This window comes from Corvus kubaryi, unplaced genomic scaffold, assembly GCF_017639235.1.
Source record: "Corvus kubaryi isolate FWS band 111438036 unplaced genomic scaffold, C.kubaryi_AGA036_p1.0 37312, whole genome shotgun sequence".
NCBI classification, from domain to species: Eukaryota; Metazoa; Chordata; class Aves; order Passeriformes; family Corvidae; genus Corvus; species Corvus kubaryi.
Window position 1 is genome coordinate 3663544 of NW_024581098.1, and position 24124 is coordinate 3687667.

At 40.8% G+C, this 24124-nt stretch overlaps 1 protein-coding gene across 21 annotated transcripts in view; it reads right to left on the reverse strand.

The window, feature by feature from the left end:
- Positions 1–965: 965 nt before the first annotated feature.
- DTNA (dystrobrevin alpha) overlaps positions 966–24124 on the reverse strand; it is a 223463-nt gene continuing 200304 nt past the window's right edge. For 15 of the 21 annotated variants that reach the window (XM_042029071.1, XM_042029072.1, XM_042029067.1 and 12 more), the window contains 7 exons: positions 23599–23695; positions 22312–22329; positions 18176–18335; positions 15298–15387; positions 14609–14777; positions 13743–13875; positions 966–4514 (listed from right to left, as the gene is read on the reverse strand). In XM_042029071.1, the coding sequence (XP_041885005.1) occupies positions 4359–4514; positions 13743–13875; positions 14609–14777; positions 15298–15387; positions 18176–18335; positions 22312–22329; positions 23599–23695 (823 nt within the window). In that variant the 3' untranslated portion in view covers positions 966–4358. Of the gene's footprint in view, positions 4515–10420; positions 10466–13742; positions 13876–14608; positions 14778–15297; positions 15388–18175; positions 18336–22311; positions 22330–23598; positions 23696–24124 lie in introns of all 21 variants that reach the window. The other 6 variants (XM_042029080.1, XM_042029068.1, XM_042029066.1 and 3 more) reach the window with 2 other exon arrangements.

Genomic DNA, 24124 nt, shown 5'->3' on the forward strand with positions numbered 1-24124 from the left:
GTGGGCAAGAAAAAATTACACTATTGCAGATAGTTTAGGTTCCTGATGACCAGGTACCCCCTTATAGGTCTGTACGAGGCACCTTGTCAGGCCCTGATGTCTTCTGCTTATGGTCATTTTCATTGCTGTTAAGTGGATACAGGGGCAGGTGTTTTACAGATGGGGAACTGCATTTTCAGGTTGTGAAACTGCTAAAGATACAGAAAATTAAGAAAGGAAGAAGAAACTGCCTGGGCCACTGAAAGCAGGTTGTCTTAGGTTACAAGGTAAGATGTAACCACAAGTATTCTATCACCATCTGTTAAAACCAGGTGGGGCAGTGTTCTTTGTCTCTTCCATGACACATCCCGGATGACTTCTGTTAATGGGCCACCAAGCCTCACTGCATGACTCATAAAACTACATCATCCCATTGTGAAATGCTCCGCCCAGGGGGAGGAACCAAGCATTCCTACCTGGATATAATCTGAGGTTTGGAACACCACAGTCAGCCCTTAGCTACTGGATTCCCAGAGGAGAAGAGCTACATAACCACCACTGGGGCTTTTGAGGAAAACTACACCCTTCTACAGGATCACTGCTTCAACAGAACCACATCTACCACTTCAACAGGATTGCAGCCACCATTTAATCAGACTGCTACCACCACCCTGACCAACGGGGTGTCAGGTTGTATCCTGACCCGTCAGTGTTTCTGTACTATTGCATTTATTTCAACTTTCCTATTTAATTGTAGTTCTGATTTCGAGTCTCTCACTGGATTGCTTTCAAACTCGTACACAGGTGCTGCCCAGTACCATGTTCAAAGTGCTGTGGAAGGTGGTGGAAGGAGTTCTTCCATTAAAAGACTACTTGAGGCACCACAGGGACACACTTTCCTTCCCTACTCAATAAAAATGGTGCTTGGGCTCCAAGGAACAGATCATCCAAAACCAAAATAAGCCACAAACATGATGCTCCATAAATTCCTTTTAAAAATCTTTTTAATGAAGAAATAATTCCATTCCAAAATATAGACACACAATTAAATAGTTTAATCACTTCAAAATATAACATGTCCCCAGTAGGTTCCAACACACACACACACACACAAAACAATACTTAACAGCAATACAAAAACCCCATACAATAGCAGTTCTGTTACAATACCAATGAATATTGTGACATCTTTAGTGTCTCTGTATCTGTCTCAAGTGGTGTCAAGTACAGTAGTTTTAAAAATGCGTTACAGTTAGTAGCCTCAAGATGTAACTTCATACTTTTTTTTTTTCTTTTTGGTTCAAAGGTAAAAATGCCCTTTATTCTTCAGGACACAGTGGAGTGCTTGTTGTTCACAGCTCCGTCTGCTGATTGAACCAGTGTGATTACAGCAACCCAAGGTTGCAATATTTACAAGGTCTATCTACAGTAATTGCCAAGAACCAATAAGGATGGGAGAAGATGACGACTGAAAGTAAAGGTGGACACACTTATGATAAATTATGATGCAACAATTTGGCTCATGCATATAAGAAAATACATATTATATCACAACAAAGGCCACACACCTTTTTATGCAGTTTAGTTAACATTACTACTTACAGACAACCCATTCTCCACCTTCGCTTTGGACATTCAAGGACCCTACACATCTTCACATCCCTGTCTCCTGATTCCAAACCACTGGTTTTCCTCCAGTGACAGTAAAACCACCTGGAGTTTTGACTGCCGTGGTGGGCCATTGGTAGTTCAGAAAAGGGCCATACCAAGGACCTCTTCTGTAACTCTGTTTTAATGACCGCAAACCACAACCAAAATAATATTCAACAAACAGACAAAGACCAGCTGGGTGAAAATGCAGCCAGCTTAAGAGTTGGAAAAATGCTTAAAATAGACATTTGGAGAGCTAACTAAGAGGTGCTTCATCTCAGAGCTCCAGGGCATAAGGGACCCAGAACTCCAACTCTAAGGGATCATCTTGTTGACACCAGTCTAAAAGAAAGGTGCTTGATTAGTCAACTTCAGGTCTTACTCCTGGTTCGGAAGCTCTTGCAGTGGATTTAGTCTACTGCATCTATTCTAAGCATGGTGATAATGAGCACGCAGACATTAAGGTGATGAGAGGGATCTATTACTTTTGGTACAGTTAAACATGACATAGGTTGAATTAATCAGCCATTGCACATAGCTGTGTTCTAGCTTGTTTTCTCCCTGTTCAGGAAATGCTTGCCTGGAATCCTGAGCTGACAGCAATGTCTACAGGTTCACTGGAGTAGCTTAAAACACGGAGTGCTAGGCACTAGTGGAGGCTAACTCATTCCTGAGAGGAGGTCGGAGGAGGGGACAGTGGAGGATACGGTGCCTGCCTTGCCAGGATGGCACACACCCCAGGAACAAAGACCAGTGACGGCAAAAATGAAAAGCTTACATGAAGATATCAGGATCCCTTAGTATGCATTTGGATGTCTGAGAGCAAGCCCAGATACACAAGGATATACAGACAAGAGATCTGCATACACAATGAAATGATACGGAAGTGAAAAATGGCAGCAGCTCTTCCATACAGATACTCATTCCCCAACACATAGTGCCCAGGGAAACAGCCACGAGCCTGGAGAATGCATGCAAACAAGTGGACTTACTGGGTTGAGCGACATAGCAATCTCACGTAAATACGGCAGCACACATCCACGTCACCATGAAAGCAAGGACAGACAAGCCATGTTAACCTGCTTTAGATGGGTATCTCATCACTTGCTGAAGGCAAACTGTGCTGGTGTGAAATATCTGTATGAAACACCACTGTTTTCAGGGCTGTTAGACAGTGTCACTTCAGGTCAGCCAGGCACTGGAAGCCCAATATTGTGTTAGGGCAGTAAAGTTACCTTGGCACAGAGGCGGCCCCGAGCTAAGACACTGCGCAGCTCAGGAGGGCCGGGTGGCCAGCATGGAACACCTCCTGGTGTCCCTGCCCGGCTGCTGCTCCAGCTGTCCCTGGCCTGGCTCTGGTTCCTCTGCACGGCAGTGCCATGTGCCATAGAGGTGTCACCTTTGTTTCGGAGCAGGGTGCTCTGGGGAGCACGTTGATGCTAGTTTGTGTCAATGCCTGCTCAGGAGTATCTGTAGGTTTGTAGTCACAGCAGAGCAAACACTTTTCAGCCAGCAGCCTCACTGCCTAACCCTGCCTAATGGCCAGGTCAGTCCCCTTTCTCCTGAAATGCCTTGATACTGGAAAAATACGAAACCGGACGAAACTCCAATTCTGTAACTGTATGCCTGTCCTTTCGAAACAATCCACTGCTCTTCTTGTGCTTTTCACTGATCGCTATTTCTCCATCCAGCTCTGAAAGAGTCTCACCACACATTTCCAAGAGGGCATGCAGAACATCTGGTGGCTGGCTAAGGCAGTACACATTCGGAAATCAAAAGGAAACAGTTGCAAGCGCACTTTAAGCCTGTACATTTAAAGCTGAAGGCCTCAAAAATAACATAATGGAAGGGGGTGGGGGGGAAGAGGGGGGGCAGAGAGATGGAAAGAGCTGGTTTGTTGAACACATGCTTACTAAAGCTAAAACATCAATGAAACAATACCATGGAGGATTATACATAACATCAGTCAGTTCAGGGATCTTATGGCACCTGTGGTTTATAAACAGCTTTAGCAACGAGTATTTCAAAACATAGTTCACAGTTTTAAGAAGATCTGTGCTGATTTAAAAACTAGATTCTATATCATTTGAATGTCACCTTTTGTATATGATATCTATTTGGAAAAAAAATATTTACACTAACTTCTATGGCTGATTTGTTAGATTATTTTGAAAGAAACATTCCTAAGTTACACGTTAGCCCTAAATTAGAGAAGTTTATTATTATTATTAATGATATAATTATTATTATTTTAGTACATTTTGTATAAGCCTTAATTTAAAGACTTGCAAACAAATTGCAAATATAGTCTGGTACTTAGTTTCTTGGGCTACTAGATATATACACTCAGGAGTATAATCATTCAGTGTTAAATGCATACTTGTCACTTTTTATTTCTCCCGTGGAAAAAAATGTACAGTGTCTATAGTAAACCGACCTACTAAAATCTCAAAGTATTCAGAAATCAAATTTCTAACTATAAACAGTATTGTCATTGTAAACTGAACAGGTTCAATATCATGTGCAAAGGGTTTTCGTGAGTTATTAACAGCGCCGCCGTGTGTGACAGCAGCACGCGCGTCAGTCTGTTTGCTTCGCCGGTAATGAGCCATGTTACAGAAGATGTAGCTAATATAAGTTAGCCTTGAACAAAAGTCTTGTTGTCAAAAAACACACATCTACAAACTACAACTCTTAGAACAAAAGTACTGTGCTACAGTCCTCAGAACTTAGTTATGTGATTTTTTTGTCAAGAGACGCTGCACCTCTTGGTTCCACTCTTCTGTGAAGTTCGCAGCTGAGTTTTCTTCATCGTCTGTCCGAAAGCAGCTCTCCTCATCATCAGTTCTTACGTAGCTTTCGTTGTCTGTCTGACTGCAGCTTCCCTGTTGAGAAACGTTTACAGAAGGTTTTTAAAGAGTGCTGGTTTAAGATGCTGCACCCATGCAGGCAGAGCAAGTAAAGCCTCTGACTGCTGCTTTATTGAGAGAAAAAAGGAGCTGGCCAATTCCTGTGGTTATCCCTCAAGGAATTCAAAAAGGAAAAAAGCCATCCTACTTATGTGAGCCACAGGTATTTGAGCTGTAAACAGAAACTTACAGGGCATGAGGGAAGTTGGAAACTTTCCTTGCCCTGGGCACGAAGACTGTTGCCTGCTCTGCTGTGGGACCTTGGGGTAACTCAGTCTGCATTGACACAGATTTGCAGTGTTCCCATTCTCCTTTCCATTTCACCTTTCCAAATTGCTCTATAAATAGAATGTTGGCAGTGAAACCATGGCTTATTCCCCTTGTGCAGTGTTCAGGCATTTGATTAACACTCACCATCATGAGCCTCCCCTCACATGTAAATTTCTTGCCCTGTGTTTTAGTGTCTAAGAAAACCTGTAGTTACTTGAAAGGGTGATTCTGAGTGCTACAGCTCATGAACAGCCTAGTCCACTGGTGCACCAGTTTCTGCTGGTGCTCCTCTGAGTCCTGAAGCATCAGTGAGTATGTCAAATTCCTACAGGAGAGGCATTTTAGCTGGTAATGGAAAAATGCTTGATAGGTTACTGCTGCTCCTTCTCAGAACTATGTCAGGATCTACAGTCAGGTAATACTGCAAACTTCTGCTTTTGGCACATTTATTGTAAAGGCATTGTTTACATATTTGTAAGTTAAGGAACTCATCCCTTTATTCTTGAACTACCTCAGAGAGAAAACCAATCTGCATTGCATGAGATATGATAACCACAGCTTAACAGACCACTCCCTCCACATGAATTCTTTTCTACTCATTTCAGGCATAAAGCTGGTCTAAAAGATGGGAGATGAAATGCAAGTTACTCTGGCAAAAATAGTTAAATTAAATCTGATGAATGAAGAAAGGCCAGGTAGTTTAGTTTGCTGCTTCTCCTTTCTGAGACCATTTGATTGTATTAATTATTCAAGCACAAAGACTTCCACCCCACTCCTTAATACCTAAGCACGCCAAATGGTACAATGATCTTAATTTAGTGTCTCCTTGTGTCAGATGGTTACAAAAGACAAGCATTAACATTTTCTTGATAAATGCAAAGGAAGCCTGCACTGCAAGTCTAATAAGAGTTTCATAAAAAATTTCTGAGTTACATTTTAAATGGTATCTTTTAAAAACCGGGCACGCCCCTGTACCACTTAAGTCTGCAAACTAATTTGGAAGTCTTAGCAAAGGAACGTTTTTCTCTTCACAATTCAGACAAAAAAATGAAAATCAAAGGCATGGAAGAGGTCAGTTCTCAGCTGCTTCAGACTGACTTTTACTGAATCAGTTTCAGTGTTATGGAAACCGTAGAATCACTTAAGTTGGAAAAGATCATTGAGTCCAGCCATTAACCCAGCACTGCCAAGTCTCACTACTAAACCATGTTCCCAAGTGCCACATCCACATGCCTTTCAAATATCTCTGGGGATGGTGACTCAACTTCCCTCAGCTGCCTGTTTCAATGCTTGACAACCCTTTTGGTGACAAAATTTTTCCTAATACACAAAAATATAGGAACATCTCATATTTAGTGATGGTACCATTATAAACCACAAGAGTAAAATAAGAGTGGCTTGTGAAACATGGGATGCATTAAGATGCATTGACAGTAATGTTAAGTATTTGGGTTTGCTTCATATTTTTTGGATAAATTACTTCTCTTTGGTGGAGTGTGGGAAGGGTTATTCTAAATTCTCTCCAGGCGTCTCTCTGTTCCACAGCCAGCACTGGGATAGATTATCCAACTAGAATTAATGAGTACTAATGAACCTCAGAGCTTTAAATTCATTGCAACATTTTGGAAGAGCCAAAATTAATTCCAAGTTAAGACTTGTATGATTTGTCATGATATAAAACTGTTTCTTGACCTCTTCTGTTACTTAATCCACAGGTTCTTCTCTGTTACTTGTCATTCAGTCATTTTTCAAAAAACATTCCTATCACTTGTGTAATTTTAGAATTGAATTCACAAATTAAAGCTGCTTCTTCCCTGTTAACTTGGTCACAGTTTTTTACGCCTACATGCTAAGAAGAGGAGGACTTAGGGAGAAAAATAAACCAAAAAGAAAAGAAAACCAAAACATAGCTGAGTGAATGTAGCAGACATTTTTGAAAATTACTGTGCTGCTATGCTCCTGTTATTTTCAAATGGAATGGTCCAGATAATGCTGGCTTTTATGTATTTGTTCAAGAAAAAACCAAAAAAGACTGGACTAGACTGACCACACCATCACCCTTGGCCCATGGTTTTTATCACCCAACATTTGATGATATTCCCAATCTCTGCTGGTGAACGTGAAAGCAGAGGTTTGAGAAAAATGACAAGAGATGAGAAAAATATGAAAGTGCTACTGAACAGGAATTCTGTCCTGGAAAAACAGTCAAGTTGAATAGATAGTATTTTTAAAGAATACATTCGTATCAAAAATTTGAAAGGATTTGGGGGTTTTGTGCTTGAAAAAAATCCCACCTGTTTCAATACAAACCATTCAGTCACTTTTGCAATGGAAAATGTCACCCACAGACACCCAAAGCCTCAGACACCACAACAGTTCATGTTATAAGGTTTCGAGAGAGTGAGAGGGTTTGGAGTGGGAATGGAACTGAATCGTTAACTGAAATTATTATGTTTTTGTCAAGATAGGGAAAATCGCAGTTAAAATCTGAGAACAAAACCTGTAATAAAGCCTCCTCCCTGTACTCTCTTTCAGAGGATGCTTTAGGTCTGATTTCTGTTAGCTTTTCACACCTTCTCTCCTGTTATAATAATGCATATAAATGAATTAGGCATGACCAATTCAAATGTGTGCCAGCACTAAGAAAGCATAGCTTTAGAAAATCTAGGAGATTGTAGGTCTCGTGGGGACACGTCCACTGCACGAGTCAACAGCAACTAAATGAAAATGACAACTTTTCAGCCAGTTTCTGAAATGCAGGCTTTCTGCTCCTGTCGGCCATCCTTGGGAAAAAATCAAATGCTATCAAGGGGATAAAGGTAAAGCAACATCAAAGTTGCAGTTTCACCTAATGTCAAGATCTGCCTAGTGCCTGCTGAAAACAAGCTCAAATTCACTCTGTTTCTTTACTAAAAATAAAACAAGTACATTTAACATAAAAAGTAAATTGAAAACAGGATTAAATTATGTTTTATATATCACTGGACTTGCTCTCTTGGGAATTTGTTATACTAGATGCTATTTAAAATCAATTCTGGAAAATTGTACATAGTGCTTTTAAAGATGCAAATGAAAATAGCTTGCAAAAAGCATCAATCAAATAACATCAACTCCAGATGAATTAGGCAATGAACAAAACTCTGTGGCTGGCCATCAGCTGCAGTATCACTCATAAGGAGCTACAATAAACTGATCTCATTTCCTCCATAGTTTTTTTCTTGTTGTGTGTGTTGTTTTTTTTTTGTTTTTTGTTTTTTGTTTTAATAAGCACAGATGTAATACTGGTGTGAGATAGTAAAGTCTGTTGGCTTTCTACTTCCTATGGCCATCTAGGACCATAGTGACTGTATTTGTACCACTATTGACTGGATAAGGGCTTAAAAATAAAACTCTTCATGCAGCCTCTAAGCTTCAAGCAAGAACCCAATGAAAACTGCAAAAGCACTTTCGATACCATGTCTGGTACAAACTATTTGGAAGTTATTTTTCCAGTGCTGTGAAATGTAAGCACCAAATAAAATAGACAAGATATGACAGACTTCCATATTCACAACAGAGTGAATCTTGAGAAGTTTCACTTACCACATGAAGATGTATTTATCATAATGCACCATAATACGTTTTGTTCTTGTGGATATAGGTGAAGTGCCAAGTCTACCAGTTTTGGATGCTAACTTCTGTAGGGCTGGGCTTTTATAGCTCCTGGGAACGTTACAGTCTTTGGTACGGGCCAAAGGGCTCCCTTGGGAGCCAAAAAAATCTCACTATAAAAATCTCTCTTTTTGACGAGGTTTCAAAATGTTTCAAAAATCATCCAGGAGAGGAAATAGTAGCTCAGTCTCAGATCTCTGCTATTTGAGACAGGCTACATATTTTCAAGAAAGGCAGGCTTTAGGGCAGTATGTTTCTCCACATCACTATGTTAACACTGCATCCCAACAAAAGAGGAAACTTTAAATGGAAGTGCCTGAGTTTTGTAATTCTAATTAAAAAGATTTTTTTGACTTATTATTGCAAATTGTAATTATATTCAGTTATATATAAAATTTCTACTATATACATAGTTATACACACACATTGTTGTTGAAAGATCCATTTTACTTTTCACCTGATCTAAAACTGACAACTGCACCAAAACAGAGTAAGAAAACTTATTTTTCTGGCCATCAATGTTTAGGAAACTCTACATGGATCATGTTTTTAACAGGGCTACTGAGAAAATGAATGCAACCTGAGGGGCAATGTAAGGAGAATTTTTATGAGCAGTTATTTGGTGTTTATAGTACTCTGGGTATTGCAGTTTATTTGCTTTTCACATTATTCTGCTTCAGCTGCAAGACGCTGAGACAGATGCTTTGGAAATACCCACTAGCAGCTGCTTTCACAAGGTACACATTTTAACAGTCAAATTTCACTGTCATCAGAAGATGCAAACCCCTTGAATCAGGGTCAAGTTTTACCATCAAAACTGCCGCATAAATAAGGAGGTCTACCATAAAACATGACACAAAATCTAACAATATGAGTTCCTGTTAGAGTTGGCACAGGTTGGTTCACTGGTTTTTCTTATCTGAACATGACCCTGCTCCCAAGCTCTAGTGTCCATTTGATTGTTGACCTCTGCTTGCTTTTAGTTCTGGCATTGAGCAAGAGGCTCAGTTTGCAGACCAGAATCAGATCCCTATTCTGACTTCTCCTCCCTTTCTGTCCCCGTCATCCCATGGTTCAGTGTCTCAGCAGGATGGACAGCACTGTCTCAGTGCCATCTTCACAGCAGGGCACTGCACTCTCCTAGAAAGTCAGAAATGCAGAATCCACGGCTTCAGCTGAGGCAAGAAGAAATGTGTGGTCTCCTATTTCCTGGGCAAATGTTCAGAGTAACAGGCTACTTCATAAAAATAGATGATGTCTGTCTTCCTGAGGAGAAACACAATTGCTGAACTTGGCAATAATCTCAGTGCTGCAACTGTGAGGTTGGCATGGGTAAGGAACATGACCTGAATATGAGACAGCAGGGAGTTTATAGATCTTGCCATATTTCTGAGCTGCCAGACTCTATCCAGTACCTGAGTGCCTCCCACTTGGATTGAGGCATTTTAAACCTCCGCAACACATTTGAGGAGACCTCTGTGGTTCAGCAGCTGGTTGATTGCTTTCTTTAACATAACTCTTGTTTCACACACTGAAGTAGATGTTCTGATCTCATCAGAAATTATTTATTTCAGTTATCCTAGGAAGACTGAAGCATTGAAAGGAATTAAACTCAGGTCTCCTGAAATGTAATCTGGTTCCTTATCTCCTGGATAAGGTTTCTCTGTACTGGCTAATGTATTTGTCATCATCCCCATGGATAAAAAGCCCACATTCTCACTCTGATGGTCAACAAAGGAAAAATAAAAAAAAGGGTGATGGCTTAACATGAAACCATGGGACTAGGACCACAGATCCATAAATTAGAACTGATTCAGAGAGATTCCAAGGCATCCCAACACAGGTTAAAAGGATAAAGAAACAGCATTGCCATTGTTCAGGCGCCACAAGATGCATTGCAACTGAAATGTATACTATGAGGATTAATTCCAAACTTTCCTCTAAATTCTATTAATACTTACTTGAGAGGAGAGAGAAGAATATTGCACTCAACTTTGCAAACTGACCTGTAGGTAACAAAGGACAGAAAACAGGAAGATGACAAATTAAGCCCGTGAGCAGCCAGGCAGTGTATTATTCTGAAAAAAGCCATGCACAAGCCTAGAAATAAAGGGAGCAATTAGAGACCCAGAAAATAACCCCAGTGAAAACTGTCTTACACAATATATCAGCAAAAGACTGTACCAAGACCAAAAGTGGAAGCAGATGTGGGAGGATACACACTGTTAGCATTTACACCTGTGCATCAAATGTGTTTGGGTTTTTTTCTGATACAGATACTTGTTATTTACAACATGCTTAAAAAAAAAAAAAGAGAGAGAAAGAAGCCTCCTCTAAGGTTTCATGTCCCTGATTTCCCTATGTATCTTGGGTTTTTTGCTCATACTTTAATACTAATTTAGAGTTCAGCATAAAAATCTTTCTTGGAGACAAGGTGACACAAAATAACAAGAGTGGGTTTGGGCCAACCATCTTCCATGCTACATTACATCTACGTGTTTTTCTAAATGTGCTGATTTTACACGAAGTGAGACATTTAATAACATAAAAATGGTTACCAGATTGTTACTGAGGTGACCATTCTGCCATCTTAGTAGGAGTTCCTTCTTGCAGGTTTTTTCAGCTGACAACTGCATTAGGATAGCTACAGCTTCTGACTTTTTTTGGCAATCCAGATGAATGCAGTGTACATGTGAGTACAAACAGTAAAACAGCTTGTAATAAATTTCAATGGTTTGATGCAAATGAGAGTAGTTGACCTGGCCTCAGTTCAACAGGATACCCTGAACAGAAATTTCCCAATTTTCCTTTGTTTTCCCAAGTAGAAAGTTGTGTTTTTTTTAGAATACTCAGTGATATTAGTAGAAAAAGGAATAGAAGAGCAAAATACCACAAATAACCAGCAAATTGCAGAGAACAACCAATGCCAAAGCATGTCTTGGGATCAATATATGATACTATCCAACCAACTCCTAATCATCTTAGCAGTCCCTATTAACTTAGCACTTTTTCTTGCTTCCTTTAACCCTATTCCCTAATTTAAATGGCATCAACCATACTGGGAAGAACTTCTCATGCATTGCCATTACATGCTTTGGGGCTGTGGTATCAACTAAAATTAGATTCTACTTACAAGTCACTACTGTCAAATCACTGCCTGATAGGAGCTGACAATCTCACGGACAGTAAAGTACATCATGAAACTTGTTTTGGAAAAATGCTGTTAAGCAGAACTTGTCTAGAATGAGGACTTTCTGTTCCCTCAGTGAATATATTTTTGACTTAAAAAAAGCTTGTTTTTTTTTTTTTTTTTGGCCGGAGGGGATGTGTGTGTGTGTGTTGGTTTTTTGTCTTTGTTCCCCTGGTGGAAACAAATAATGTGAAGCAACGGGGAATAAACTTCACTTTGTAGTCTTGGCTCAGCTAAATTCAGGAGTTTTATTCTGATGTTAATAAGGGAGAAGATTTCCTCTGCTTCTTCTGGGAATGTTGGTGGAAAACAGCAGAAAAACTATTTTGACTGAAGCAAGACTAGCACCCAGTGCCATCAAGTGACATGTATAACTTCTCCTGCCCTTATTTGCAGTGGACATACAAACTGTATTTTATGCATGTACGAAATCCCGCTGTAACTTGTCAAACTCAAGTAACACCATTGCCACTTCCATACTGTAACCAAAATACAGTCAAACTGGTCTGTTGTTCCTTCTGAAGAAAATAGATTTTTTACCAGCAAGAATAACATTTATTATTTGATGCCTGACAGCTGTGACTATTTAGGCACTCCTTCTCTAAACTGACAACCACTTTTCATTACATCAGCAGTTGTTGTTCATCCTGTTCAGGAGTTCAAAGGCTGTGACTTTTGACATTTCCTATCTTGGGTAAAAAATTCTGACAACACCCCCTATGTCACCTGGTCACCTGCTGTTGCCTTAGTAGATGATCTGTAACAATCCTGCTCCTTTTGTTATGTCCTTAAAGACCTCTGCAATTAAATGGTTTTTGCCAAGCTACCACGGGCATGTAGCAGGTCTACATAAACAACAACAATAATAACAACAACAAGAAGATGCTCACATCAACCTTAAAGTTACCTCAAATTTTGATAAGACTCAATGAACTTTTACAAGACTAACATATCCTAACAGCTTTACAGAAAAGAAGACCAAAAGAGCAGCCAATATTCATTACAACACAAGCCTGTCAGACACAGATTGTATCCAAAGTGACCAGCACTGAACACTAGAGGAAAACTACCAGGAAAAAAGGCTAGATTTTATTAGCTCCCAGAAATCAGCAGTTTAAAGAATTCCTGCCCATAAAGTGATTTTGAACCTTATTTGCAGACATCTGACCTCTCAGAACATGTCTAATTTGGTTTTTTTACCCCATTTTTTTAATATGTTCTTTAGGGGTGAGGTCCATATTTGAGCCAATCACCATGTGGGAACAAAGTTATTTTTGCTTGCTTCAGCTCCGCTCCCAAATAACTGAACTAGGTTTTCCTTCCTATTGACACTATTTCCAACTTTATAAGAAGTAATGTATTTTAAATTCAGATATTCCAAGTTAGAATAACTGAAAACATGGCAATAATCTGCAACACCAGGTAGAAGTGGAGACCATGATGCAGATAGGGACATCTACAGAATTCCAGCTCCTCCTGGCATATTTGCTTTACTCAGACTCTTAAACAAATGCCCTTTGAGAGCTTCCTCAGGGAAGTGTTTAATGGCAAATCCCCAGGCTTCTCTGCACCTTGAGAATGTTGAATACTTGTTGCTTGTTGAATACTTGGTCCTCTGGGATACAATTCGTTTCAGAACCTTTTCTGTACCTCCAGATTCTGACAATGACAGTAGCACACAGACTGCACTTGAGCTTCAGTTCACACTGGAGAAACCCTTGTGAATGTTTTTTGCTACTGGAGAAAAAAAAAGATCTGAAAATTGCAGGACATCTTGACACCACCAACCAGCACCTGTGGTAGTGGGGAATGAGATCTAAGTGACTTGGTAGGCATGGGCAGAGAACAAGCTCAGAGGCAGGTCTGTCCCACCTGGGTCCCTGGTACCCTCAGGCAGTGCGGTCTTGGATATGCACAAAGGCTGGATGCATGTGTGTCTGTGGAAGGGTGGCAGCAGCTTCTGGAATGTGGTTGCTCTGGTAACTGAGATCACATCCCAGAGCCCAGGGCTGGTTAGATGGCACTGGGCACCTGAGGCACATCATCCTTTCTCACTTATGGAAAAGCATGGGCAGCTGGTGTCCTTGTCCTACCTGGTATGCCTCATCCTGCAGCTTCTGCTTCAGGTACTCCTCCATTTTCAGTTCGTTCTCCAGCTGGCGGACAGAGTCGTTCTCGTAATTTTCATCATCTGCTCTGACATAAGGGTCTCCATCTTCTGTAACCCTAAAGACAATTATTAATAAATAGCCTCCTGAGATGAATGACATTCAGAGTCAATAAAACTTCCCTCTATTGTAATCTATGAGGACTGTGGGATAATTTTAGTCTAACCACACGCTCCACTGGTTAGTATTTTTGTGGCAGTGGAGAACACTTCTGATATTTCCCCTCTCCAGTGATCTGGCACTGATGAAGTACACCAAAGGGCATATTCTGCTGAAGGCAATACCCTAAGGAAATGAGCAACAAAGTTCTCAATAACTTCATACAAAGAGGCTGAACTAAAAATAACTAGAAAGATGCCTATTGTCTCTGAAAGGAATGATCAGGTTGTAAAAATCAATCTGTTTGTTCATCAATTAAGCAGGTCAACAAAAAGCATTCTGTGTTTTCCATTTACACATTTCTCCTTTTCCAGTAAGCCCCAACAGGTCCCTCAGTCTGGATAAACAGGGAATAGGACTGCAGGGCTTATTAGGGAAAACAGCTGTCCCATGGCCTCCATGCTGCCCGAGTGTACCAGGCTGGATGTGAGACAGCTCACTCCTGAGGGAGTCCTAAGTTCTGGCCTTTATTGTTTACAGAGCCCACTACTGTGTAACCATGAAACAGTCCTCACTTGGATTTATGCTTTTTTTAACCAAAAAATTGAGAGGGAGAGGAAATACTGTGTGCTGCACATTGTTTTCAAAGGAAGAAGAACGAGGTCAGGAAGGGGCATTGAGCAGGTACCCACATGTCACTGCGGATGGAGCCGGTGGCAGCAGCGCTGTGGATGTATCCTGGCTTCCGGGCATGGATCTGCGCCAGGAAAGCCTTCTCAGACGTCGGGGATGGAACCAGGTCATCAAAGTGAGTCCGTCCAAACTCAGAATCCACATTGCTCTCTGTCTCGCTGCCCACTTCTGTGAAACAAGAAGTCCCATTTAACTTTCACAAAGTAAATATGCTTGCCTATTTCTTTAAGCATTTCTCTGCTTTTCCAACCGAGAATGCCACCTCCTCACAGTGAATAAAAGCATATTATTCTACTTATATTGGCAAAGCGTAGAGTTTTCTTACTGAAAGCACCTTTTGAAGGTGCTACTGAAGCTTTTGCTTAGTTCAATTATTAGGTAGGATATTTTAATGGTAATACTACAGGTTGCATTTTACAACAGGTCCTGTATGATCTATGCTAAATCTAATTTCTAAAGAGTGAAATCCCACTCCATGTGCAATCACAGACAAAGTTTTCACTGTATGCAGCTGCACCTCTACATCCACGGCTTTGAGACCTGCTGAGTTCCAGAAGTTGTTATTTAGGGATTTTTTTAATAAAAGCATAAAAAGCTTTGAAGATATGTATTTTCCCACATCCCACTTCTTTCATATAAATGTGAAATGTCACTGTGGTGACTATTCCCCCTCGTTAGCCTCACTCACCAGAATTTAGTTCTTTTACCAAAGAAGACATGGTGTTGGTGATTGAATCTGCTGCCACCAGCAAATCATTTCTTAAGTTTCGTCTTGCACCTGAAGCAAGAGATGGACAAAGCACAGTGTTACTATTAGCCACATGACATATGTTTTACTGCTGAAAGCAGTTTCGCCCCGGCTGAAAGCTGTCACTGTGATAATTCAGGGTATCAAAGTCCTTACGAGGGACACGTGCAGAAGAGTTCTCTGCAGAATGGCCTCATTTACTTATGCTGTATGCAAAAGCAGAAGCCTCCCCTCATGCTTCATTTAATCACAATGCCAGATATGTGGAGATTATTCATTGCCATCAAGCTTGCATTTGTGTGGTGACACCAGCAGACTGGGCCTGGAAGATTAAATCCAGCGTGAACTCATTTACAGTGCCTGTGGGGGAGGAGAGAAGAAATGAAGTGTTTTCTCTAAGTTCCCACAGCTCTGTTTAATGACACCATTATTGCCAGGTATTTGCCAGATAATTACGGCAAATGTTGAAGAAACACACTTGACCTCATCCCTCATCAAGACTATACAGATTTCTCTTCTCTGCTCCCTCTCAGCCTCTCCTGTAGCTCAAGGACTTTCTTGTATATTCTATAATTTACTGTCTCTCTCTCTCCCCCCAACCCCCCTTGTTTTTTTTAATAAAGGAAGCACTACTGCCTCTCTAAACAGCCCCAGGCTGCTTTTAAACTCTTTCTAATAACGCATCTAGAAGTGTTTCCCTGCTGAACCTGGCAATATTCCCTTAACCATCAATCATGAGAGACTCTTGTGACCTGCATGAAATACTCCTTCCTTAGGAGGGGTCTCTGGGTAACGTGTGCTTAACTGCTCCAAATCCCAAACATAGATACTATTGTTGAATAGCTGAATAATCAATATATTCCACAGAATCACCAGTCTTCCAAATGGAACTATTTACAGGAATTGGCTACTGTAGGTTTTTTAAAACAGGCTGAATGCAAACCAATACATTTTAAAAAGTTTCTCACATCCTAAAGAGATTTTTTTTAATGTATCCATTAGCAAAGAGTTACTGGAATGTAAATTATAGTAGGTAAACTCTTACACAAAACCACTCCTTCTCTAAAGTCTTCCCCAATTTTGTGCCTCTGAACTATTGCAAATGCTGTGAAAGAGAAACAGAAACAATGAAGAGAAAATATCATTTAACCATGGCTTGTCTGCATTATGCATTTGCAGGCAGATCTCTGTTGGTGCAGCAGAGAATGGAGCCATAAAATCTCAGCCCAACCCCCCTCACAAAGTAGTATATCAAGATGTGACAGAATACTGGCTTCAAGTTCTTTGGGTCTGACCTTCCCACCTAGAGCTTACAGTAAATAATAGCACAAACCTAGGTATTTATCAAATGCAGCAGTTTTAGAATGTGATCACATAACTTCTTACATTGCTTTTGATCTTGAACAGAACACATTTCTACACTTAAAATGCATTTGCCTGAGGCAGACTTAGTGTTGTTTATGGATATTTTACTGTGGCCATTACATTATTTATCTTACCCTTAACTCTAGAAGAAGCTGTCCCATAACAGCACAGAAGCTAGGGCTCCCTATTTTGCCTGTCTCGATCTTTTTTCATAGCAGAAAAAAAGGAAAACATATTGCCTGTTTCTTTTGCCACAGAAAATGAGATCAGCAGCAACCCATTATGTTGGGACCAGGAATTATGCCTGTGTTCAATACTTGAATTGACCAGCACTTTAGGAGTAAGTTCTTGATTGCATTACAGATTCAATCTTGTCCAAAAATACACACAAAGACACAATTCACAGGAAAATCAAGGGGAAGGGTGCATGAGAGGGCTGAATGGGGTTCCTGGGAAGAAGCATGCCTCCACTGTAGCAGAGGAACTTCTGAGCTTACATTTAAACTTATGTTTAATTTGTATTGGGGAAAGAGGGAAAAAGACTTGTTCAGATCACAGAATTGCAATTATGTAAATATTTTAGAGAGAGCAGATTAGAAAAATAAGGAATATTTCTTTATTTAGATAACACAGACTACTCACTTTCTGTGGTATTCAACATCATAGTTTAATTTGTGGCCTTAGAAATTCAAAACAGTTTAAAATTTATTCTTACTTGAAAAGAGTGGGAAGGGGATGGCAGTTTTCTGGAAATGCAAAGAAAGGGTTCACCTAGACTTTCAGACTTGATTCCTGCCTAATCTAACTGGACCTCAGTTAGACCTTCCCAGGCCCAAAGCAAAAAGACAAGGGACAACAGTCACAAGTTGCATCAAGGGATGTTCCAATCAGACAGAAGGACAAGAAATATACACAGTAAGGATGGTGAAACACTGCAACAGAGAAAATGAGTGACAGGAGCCATACAGAATTCAGCTGGTAAAGGTCCTGAATGGTCTGGTCTCACTTTGAAGCCCTCTTCCTTGGGGCAGAAGGACACACTGACTTACAAAAGCCCTTTTCACCTGAACTAATTCTATGATTGTATCATTTATTTCTAGCAAAGTCTTTATTTAAAACCAAACACACTGACAATGCCTGCTGAGGTCAATAGCAATTTTTCTGGTTAACAGAGCAGTGATAGCTGCTCTCACCATCTTGCATCAAAATTCCTTCTTACTCCAAACTCCATTAATTAGCATCACTGTCTGGTTTGTGCTTACCTGCTTGCTTTTGACAGCAAAGTTTGATGGCTGACAAAGTTGATTTTCAATGGCAAAACGCAGTTGTCACAGATATTTTTTGTTTTGCCTTGCTTTCATTGCATGCAGCTGAGAAGCTCAAGCACGTTTAGTCAGTAACCACAAGAAATAATGATTATTCAGTCTCCAGACAAGCTCTTAATGAGACTTACTTTGTGCAAAGGCTTCCTGCACGTCTCCTCCCACCCCAGTCAGAGAGTCCTGAGGTGCATGGGTCGGGGTGGAGCAGGCAGAGGCAGACCTGATGGGCATCGGAATAGGCCGGCTGATGGTGTGGCTGGGTGAGGAACGTGGGGAGCCTGCCCCCTGCGTCTGCAAAACAATCAAGGGGTTAAACAGGGGCTTTGCAAGAGCCTGCCTGCTCTCCTGGTCACCCATCCCTCAGCTTAAAGGCATCATGCTGTTTGTAGATCAGTTGGGTAATGTTAATTTTGCTAAAAGAAATAAACCAAAGTCAGTTGTTAGTTGACAGCAAGGCTTCTGTGTAGAGAAACAGTAAGTAGGAAAATATGAGTCAAGATCTGACTTCCTTTAAGCATGGGAAAATGTCAGGCAGCTGAATTAAAAAACCCCAAGTTAATAAAGACCACACTACAGACCTCTCTGCCCTCTCCCCTCTCTCAGTCCCCCAGTTCACATGCATGTCTGACAAACTGTAACCCATTCTGGCTGTGAGATGGGGAAAGCTGCTGGCACCAGCACAGCTTTCAGCCTGGGCAAGGGACTGGCACAGCCCCTTTCAGCAGAGCACTGCCACTACAGCTGATCACAGCCCTGCCCTCTGCCTCCCTGCAGGACAAGTTCATGGTGCATGCAACCTCTCAGTGACATAAAGTCTGACACTTGCAATAAATAATACAAATTTCTGCTTTTTATTTGGAGCTAGAGAACTATTTAAGCCACTATTAAATTATCTGCTCCACAGGATATACTCAGGCCCTCCCAAAACACTGTGGGGATAGGGCAATATAAATTCCTGCTATGGGTTCAGCTGCTGGAAGTGAAAATGTTTTCACACCAGTCATAGAAATGTCATGCTAATAGCACCTCACAGTTAGGATCACTTAGCAGAAATTCAAGCAGACTTTACAAAATTGCAATTTTTACTAACACAGCTAGGTGAGTGATAGCAAGAGACACAGTGCTCTTCTCATCCACTGTTTCAAAATCCTGGGAATGTGTATCCATGTAAGAAAAAACAAATGCTGGAGCCCACACCAAACTGCACATGGCTTTTGACTGAAACCCAGTGTTCAGCAGATGCCAAGGATGGAGGTGGCTTGAGTGCTTTTAAAGGGGAACTGCAACCCAAGCTCCTGGTTGTTTTCAGTCAAAAGTGATCTCAGGGCTGGTGTTTCCCCTATCCTGGCTTTATTTTAAAAATACAGGAGGATTTCTTAACTCTTCCCATGGCATTTATTTTAACTCTGGTATTGGTTGCCACTGCAGCTCTTATATCGTTTGGCAAATATGTTCTAAAAAACACAAGAGCAGCCCACTGCAGGATGAGTGCAGCATTGCCCTTGAGATTTTTATAAATTCCTGGCCTGGACCATAAATAATGTAACAGAATACTACGCTATTTGCTCTTTTCTCCTATCACCCCTTTCTAAGAGACATTATCACCTGAAAGCCATCAAGGGCAAATTAGGTTTATGAGAAATAAGCACATTACTGATGGAAGAATGGAAGATTTAATACTTATAATTTCTTTAATGACTGGTTTTAGAACATTTAAATGATGGATGAAAGGCAAGTCAAATATATAAAGGCCAGATGCTCTCCTGTTTCTAGAATCATCTATACCAGCTCCAGAAGAAATGGAGATATTTAATCCTCCAGAGGAAGGGCCCAGAGCAACCTGGAGATGCTCCAAGGTCCTTGATCCCTGCACATCAGGCAAGGCATCCAGGATCTACAGCTTTCTTCTCTCATGCCCTGATGGAGCACATTTCATCCTCAGTGAAACACATTTGCAAAAGAATTTTTGGTTCTCAGCTCTTTGAAAGACAAGTGCCCTTTGTCACTTGCCACCTTTTTTCCTTAGCTCTCCTTTGCCTCTGATCTCTGTTCTGTGAACATCAACAACAGTGGGAACTTTCAGAGAAAGATGAGGAAAAAAACAGACAAAATTTGCTTCCTGTAATCAAGTCACATTCAGGAATGAACTTCAGAATAGGCATTTTATTTACTAAAAATAACAGGTGCCCATCAGTACTTCAGCGCTGGAATTTTCCCTTAAGAGAAATGCGAAAGCTGCTGAACACCCGTGCTTACCCTCTGTCTGCTTTGCAGCTATGACTGAGAGCTTGTGTTTATGATAAACACAAAACGTTTGGGAAGCACAGGAAGATGAAGCAATCAGAGTCCAGGAAAAAACTCCTCACTTTTTATACTATTTGGGCAGTATCAGACAGAACTGATGAACAGCAAGTTAAAATAGGAGGACATTAGGGAACGCCTGATTTCAGAGAGGTGAAAACTTAATATATTTTACTCATCTAGATCCACCTCAGCCCAGGTTTCTGGGAATGAAGTGGTATTAGGATCGGATTCCTGCTTAGCTGTTGTCAGGAGAATTGTGGTTTTCAAAGGCTGGACCTAATGGTCTGAAATCCGCTATGACAGCCAGTCTTAACTTCTTGGTAAGGTCAGCAGAGAAGACAAGCACTGAACTGCTCCCAAACCTTGACAGCTCTACCAGCTAAGGACTAAGGCATGTTGAAAGGGGAGCTATCACAGCCACCGTGGATATTTGGATGGCTTCAGCTTTTGTGTTGTACTTGGCTGCAGCTATCAGTGTTCTCATGCCTTTCAGGAAAACTTTCAGGTATTTTATTTAATTCACCATCCCTAGTCGAATTGCTACAGCTTTTAAGTCAACGCTTGCTAGACAGGAAAATTTTCCCACTATCAAGAGTCATGCATGCTTAGCATAAAATGCTTGAAATGAAAACCGGCTTTACGGGAGCTTTAGCCCATTGCTCCCTCTGCTGGGACTGAACGGGGATGACACATAGGGAAATCGCACAGCCTCATCAAACGACAGGGATGTGAAGAACTCATTATCCTTTCTCAAGGAAGGACAATGGAGAAATAGATAATTCATAAGCATTAGATGAATTGCAAGGCTGCTCATTCCAATTGAATTCCTCCAGAAATTAATTTAAGCCTGTTTCTCTCAACAGATCGTGAAATGGCATAGCATAATGGGGATCATTAAATGGAAATGGTGAGAGTAATTCTTTAGCATCATCACCTGGTATTCAGAGAGGCTATTACTCTTGGAAAAAAAAAAATCTCATAAAAATACCTCGTAACAGCCTGAAAATGTGCTTTCACTTACACTGTCCAGTGAACATTTTATATGATAAGGTAACTCCTGTCACAATGGAAGCTTCTCTTTTGCCAGCAGATCTTACATGGAGGTGGTATTTGGTCAGATTTATTTTTTTGTGTGCAACGAACTGATGCTTACAAAAATTAGCCAAATGTTAGTTTTATGAAGGTGAGCATTACCTACAAACTCTGCATGCTGTTCTGCAGACAGAACACACCAGACTTGTGACTGCACTTCTGCTGATGAAAGCAGGAGGAAGTGCATTTTGTAAAAATGAAATGCTTTTATTGAACTCATAAATCAGACTGCTATCTGGAAAGAGACTTTTTTTTTTAAACCTAATTAATATATTTCCAAGATCTGTTACAATACCCAAAAGCTCCAAAACAACTAAATCTTCTACAATTTACTATTAGTAATGTAAATACTTCTTTTTTTTGATCCAGGTTGTAGAAAACATTTATTTTCCCGAAGACTCATGGGACTGTTCGCATCAGTGCCAATTGTAAAGATGTGCACACTATGCCCTGACTTTTCCTGGATAAAATGGGCTTTCAAACTTACTGCCCTTGTCTAATCTAAGCTCAGTTATGTTTTTCTTGAAAGTATCAGATTTCTCATTACATTTTCAAAATATTATCTATTTAATTCATATTCTAGGTTGGTTTCACTACAGTTGAGGGGTGCTTTCTACACCTTACATGTTTTAATTTAGAGGAGTAAGTAAAAGATCAAGATTCCTTGTAGCCATGACTCACTTTCTAGAGTGCTACGATGTTTCATTGTGAAAATTGTTCCAAGACACTAATGTGGGAAATAACTGCAAAATATTAATTTTGGTCAAAAGAACACACACACACTTCTCAAGCAAAGGAAGTAAAACAAATCACAGGAACACAATCACATTTAGGAGTTAGTCAGGCCTCCAAAGTGGAGGTAACTTGCTACCTGTTTCAACTCTTCTTCCTAAAGAAAAAAGAGGATCAGCACATGAGATAAGCCAGGATGTAAGTGAAGAACAAAAAACAAAGCCAAATTTGGAGTACAGTGTTAAAAGTACAGTCAAGATAGTTGACAATATGAGACCAGGTTAAGGTACCACCTCTGCACACTCTGAAACACCGGAACAGGGCAAAGCGTTCAGAAAGCTGCTGTTGTTTCCTACCCCAGATCTTCTTTGTCCAGGCAGTGACTGACAGCAGGCAGACCTCACTGCTAGTTGTGGCACTGCAGCATTTCATGGGTAGAACAAAAAGTACCCCGCCTACTTCCAGCTCCCAAAAATCTGCTGGCTGTTCAGTGGGCTCTTCTGCTGAGGTGCCACTGATTCGTGCATTGTGGCTGCAGAAGCCTGTGTCTGAGGAGGGGCAAATGACATAAGGTGCTCAAACTCATGGTTTGATGCAAATGGATCTAAATGGATTTCAGTGAAATTCCTTCTGCTGTTATCTGAACCATATTTGACCCAAGTTGCACGGAATTTCCATGAACTCATTTTATCTGCCATAGACAACAACAAAATAGACTCCTATGCTATTCAGGGCATTTTCTTCCAATGTGAATTTCGGGCATCATCTGTCCTGAGGCACATCAGGTAAAATAGGGCTGCAAATAAAAACACACTTTCCCTCTTACCCCAGTCTGCCTTTAAAAATGCACATGCTTTTTGATATCTTCATTTTTAACTGAGATCCTTTGTTGAGACATGTTTCATCTGTTTAACAAGGGCCTGCTTCTGTACTTGTGAAACAAGTGTTGTAGGGAAAGCATCTCTAAGGTGAGAGAGGTACATGTGGTTGTCAAACGACTCATCTGACAGAACCAACTACTGAATAAGTTCAAGGAACTTTAACTTAAGGGCAAAGTTAAAGGAATAGCCAAGTGATTCTACACTGTCAGCTGCAGTGAGCAATAGTGTACAGTGCTGAGGTTTATTTTCTGACAGCCAACAGTTAACTTGTTTTACATGTCAGTTTCTTTTCTTATTCTTACTCCACTTAGCAGTAGGTGACAATGATGATGCAGCGCTGCTACAGGAACAACATCATCTGAGCATCATCTGAAACCCCTGAATTAAAAGACCAAGGCGAAAAATAAACAGGGAGAGAAGCAAAGCCAAATTTTGTAGGTAGAAACAGTCAGGTTCTGCAGCATTCTGTGGTTACATCTGCTCTCTCTCCTCTCCTCTCTTGCTTCACTCTGTTTTCCTTGGCAGTACCAGGTGCAGCTCCTTACCTTCAGCAGCTTCATGAGGCCTTCTAACTGAACCATAAGCTCCCTTCGGCTTTCCTGGAGAGCAGACATCCTCTGTTCCAGCTCATCCTTCCGCTGTCTGAGAAACAAGCAGATCTGATCAGAGCCTGCTCCTCACAGTATCAGAGCAGCTTTTAACTGCATCATTTTCCCAGCCCTACTATGGGATACATGCCTACAGACCACAGGAAAGCAAACACACTATGAATTCAGCACAGTGCTTAGGAAAGTGGCTATGTGAAGGCTGGGGAGTTCCCTCATACTGGGAATCGTCGTGGGACTGAAGAGTGATTAGGGAAAAGACAGACACTGATACAGACCCTTCTTCAAAGAACAAATGAGGGTCAAACAAGTTTGTGCTATATTCCCTTGTGGAAATGCCTGGCAATTTTAGCTTTGGAACTCTCTTGTCAATAACCTCACTAGCTGTCAGAAGAAATTAAAGCCATGCCCTGAAGGACAGGAAATTACAGCAGGGGCACTGAACACAGTGAGATATGAGAGAAGC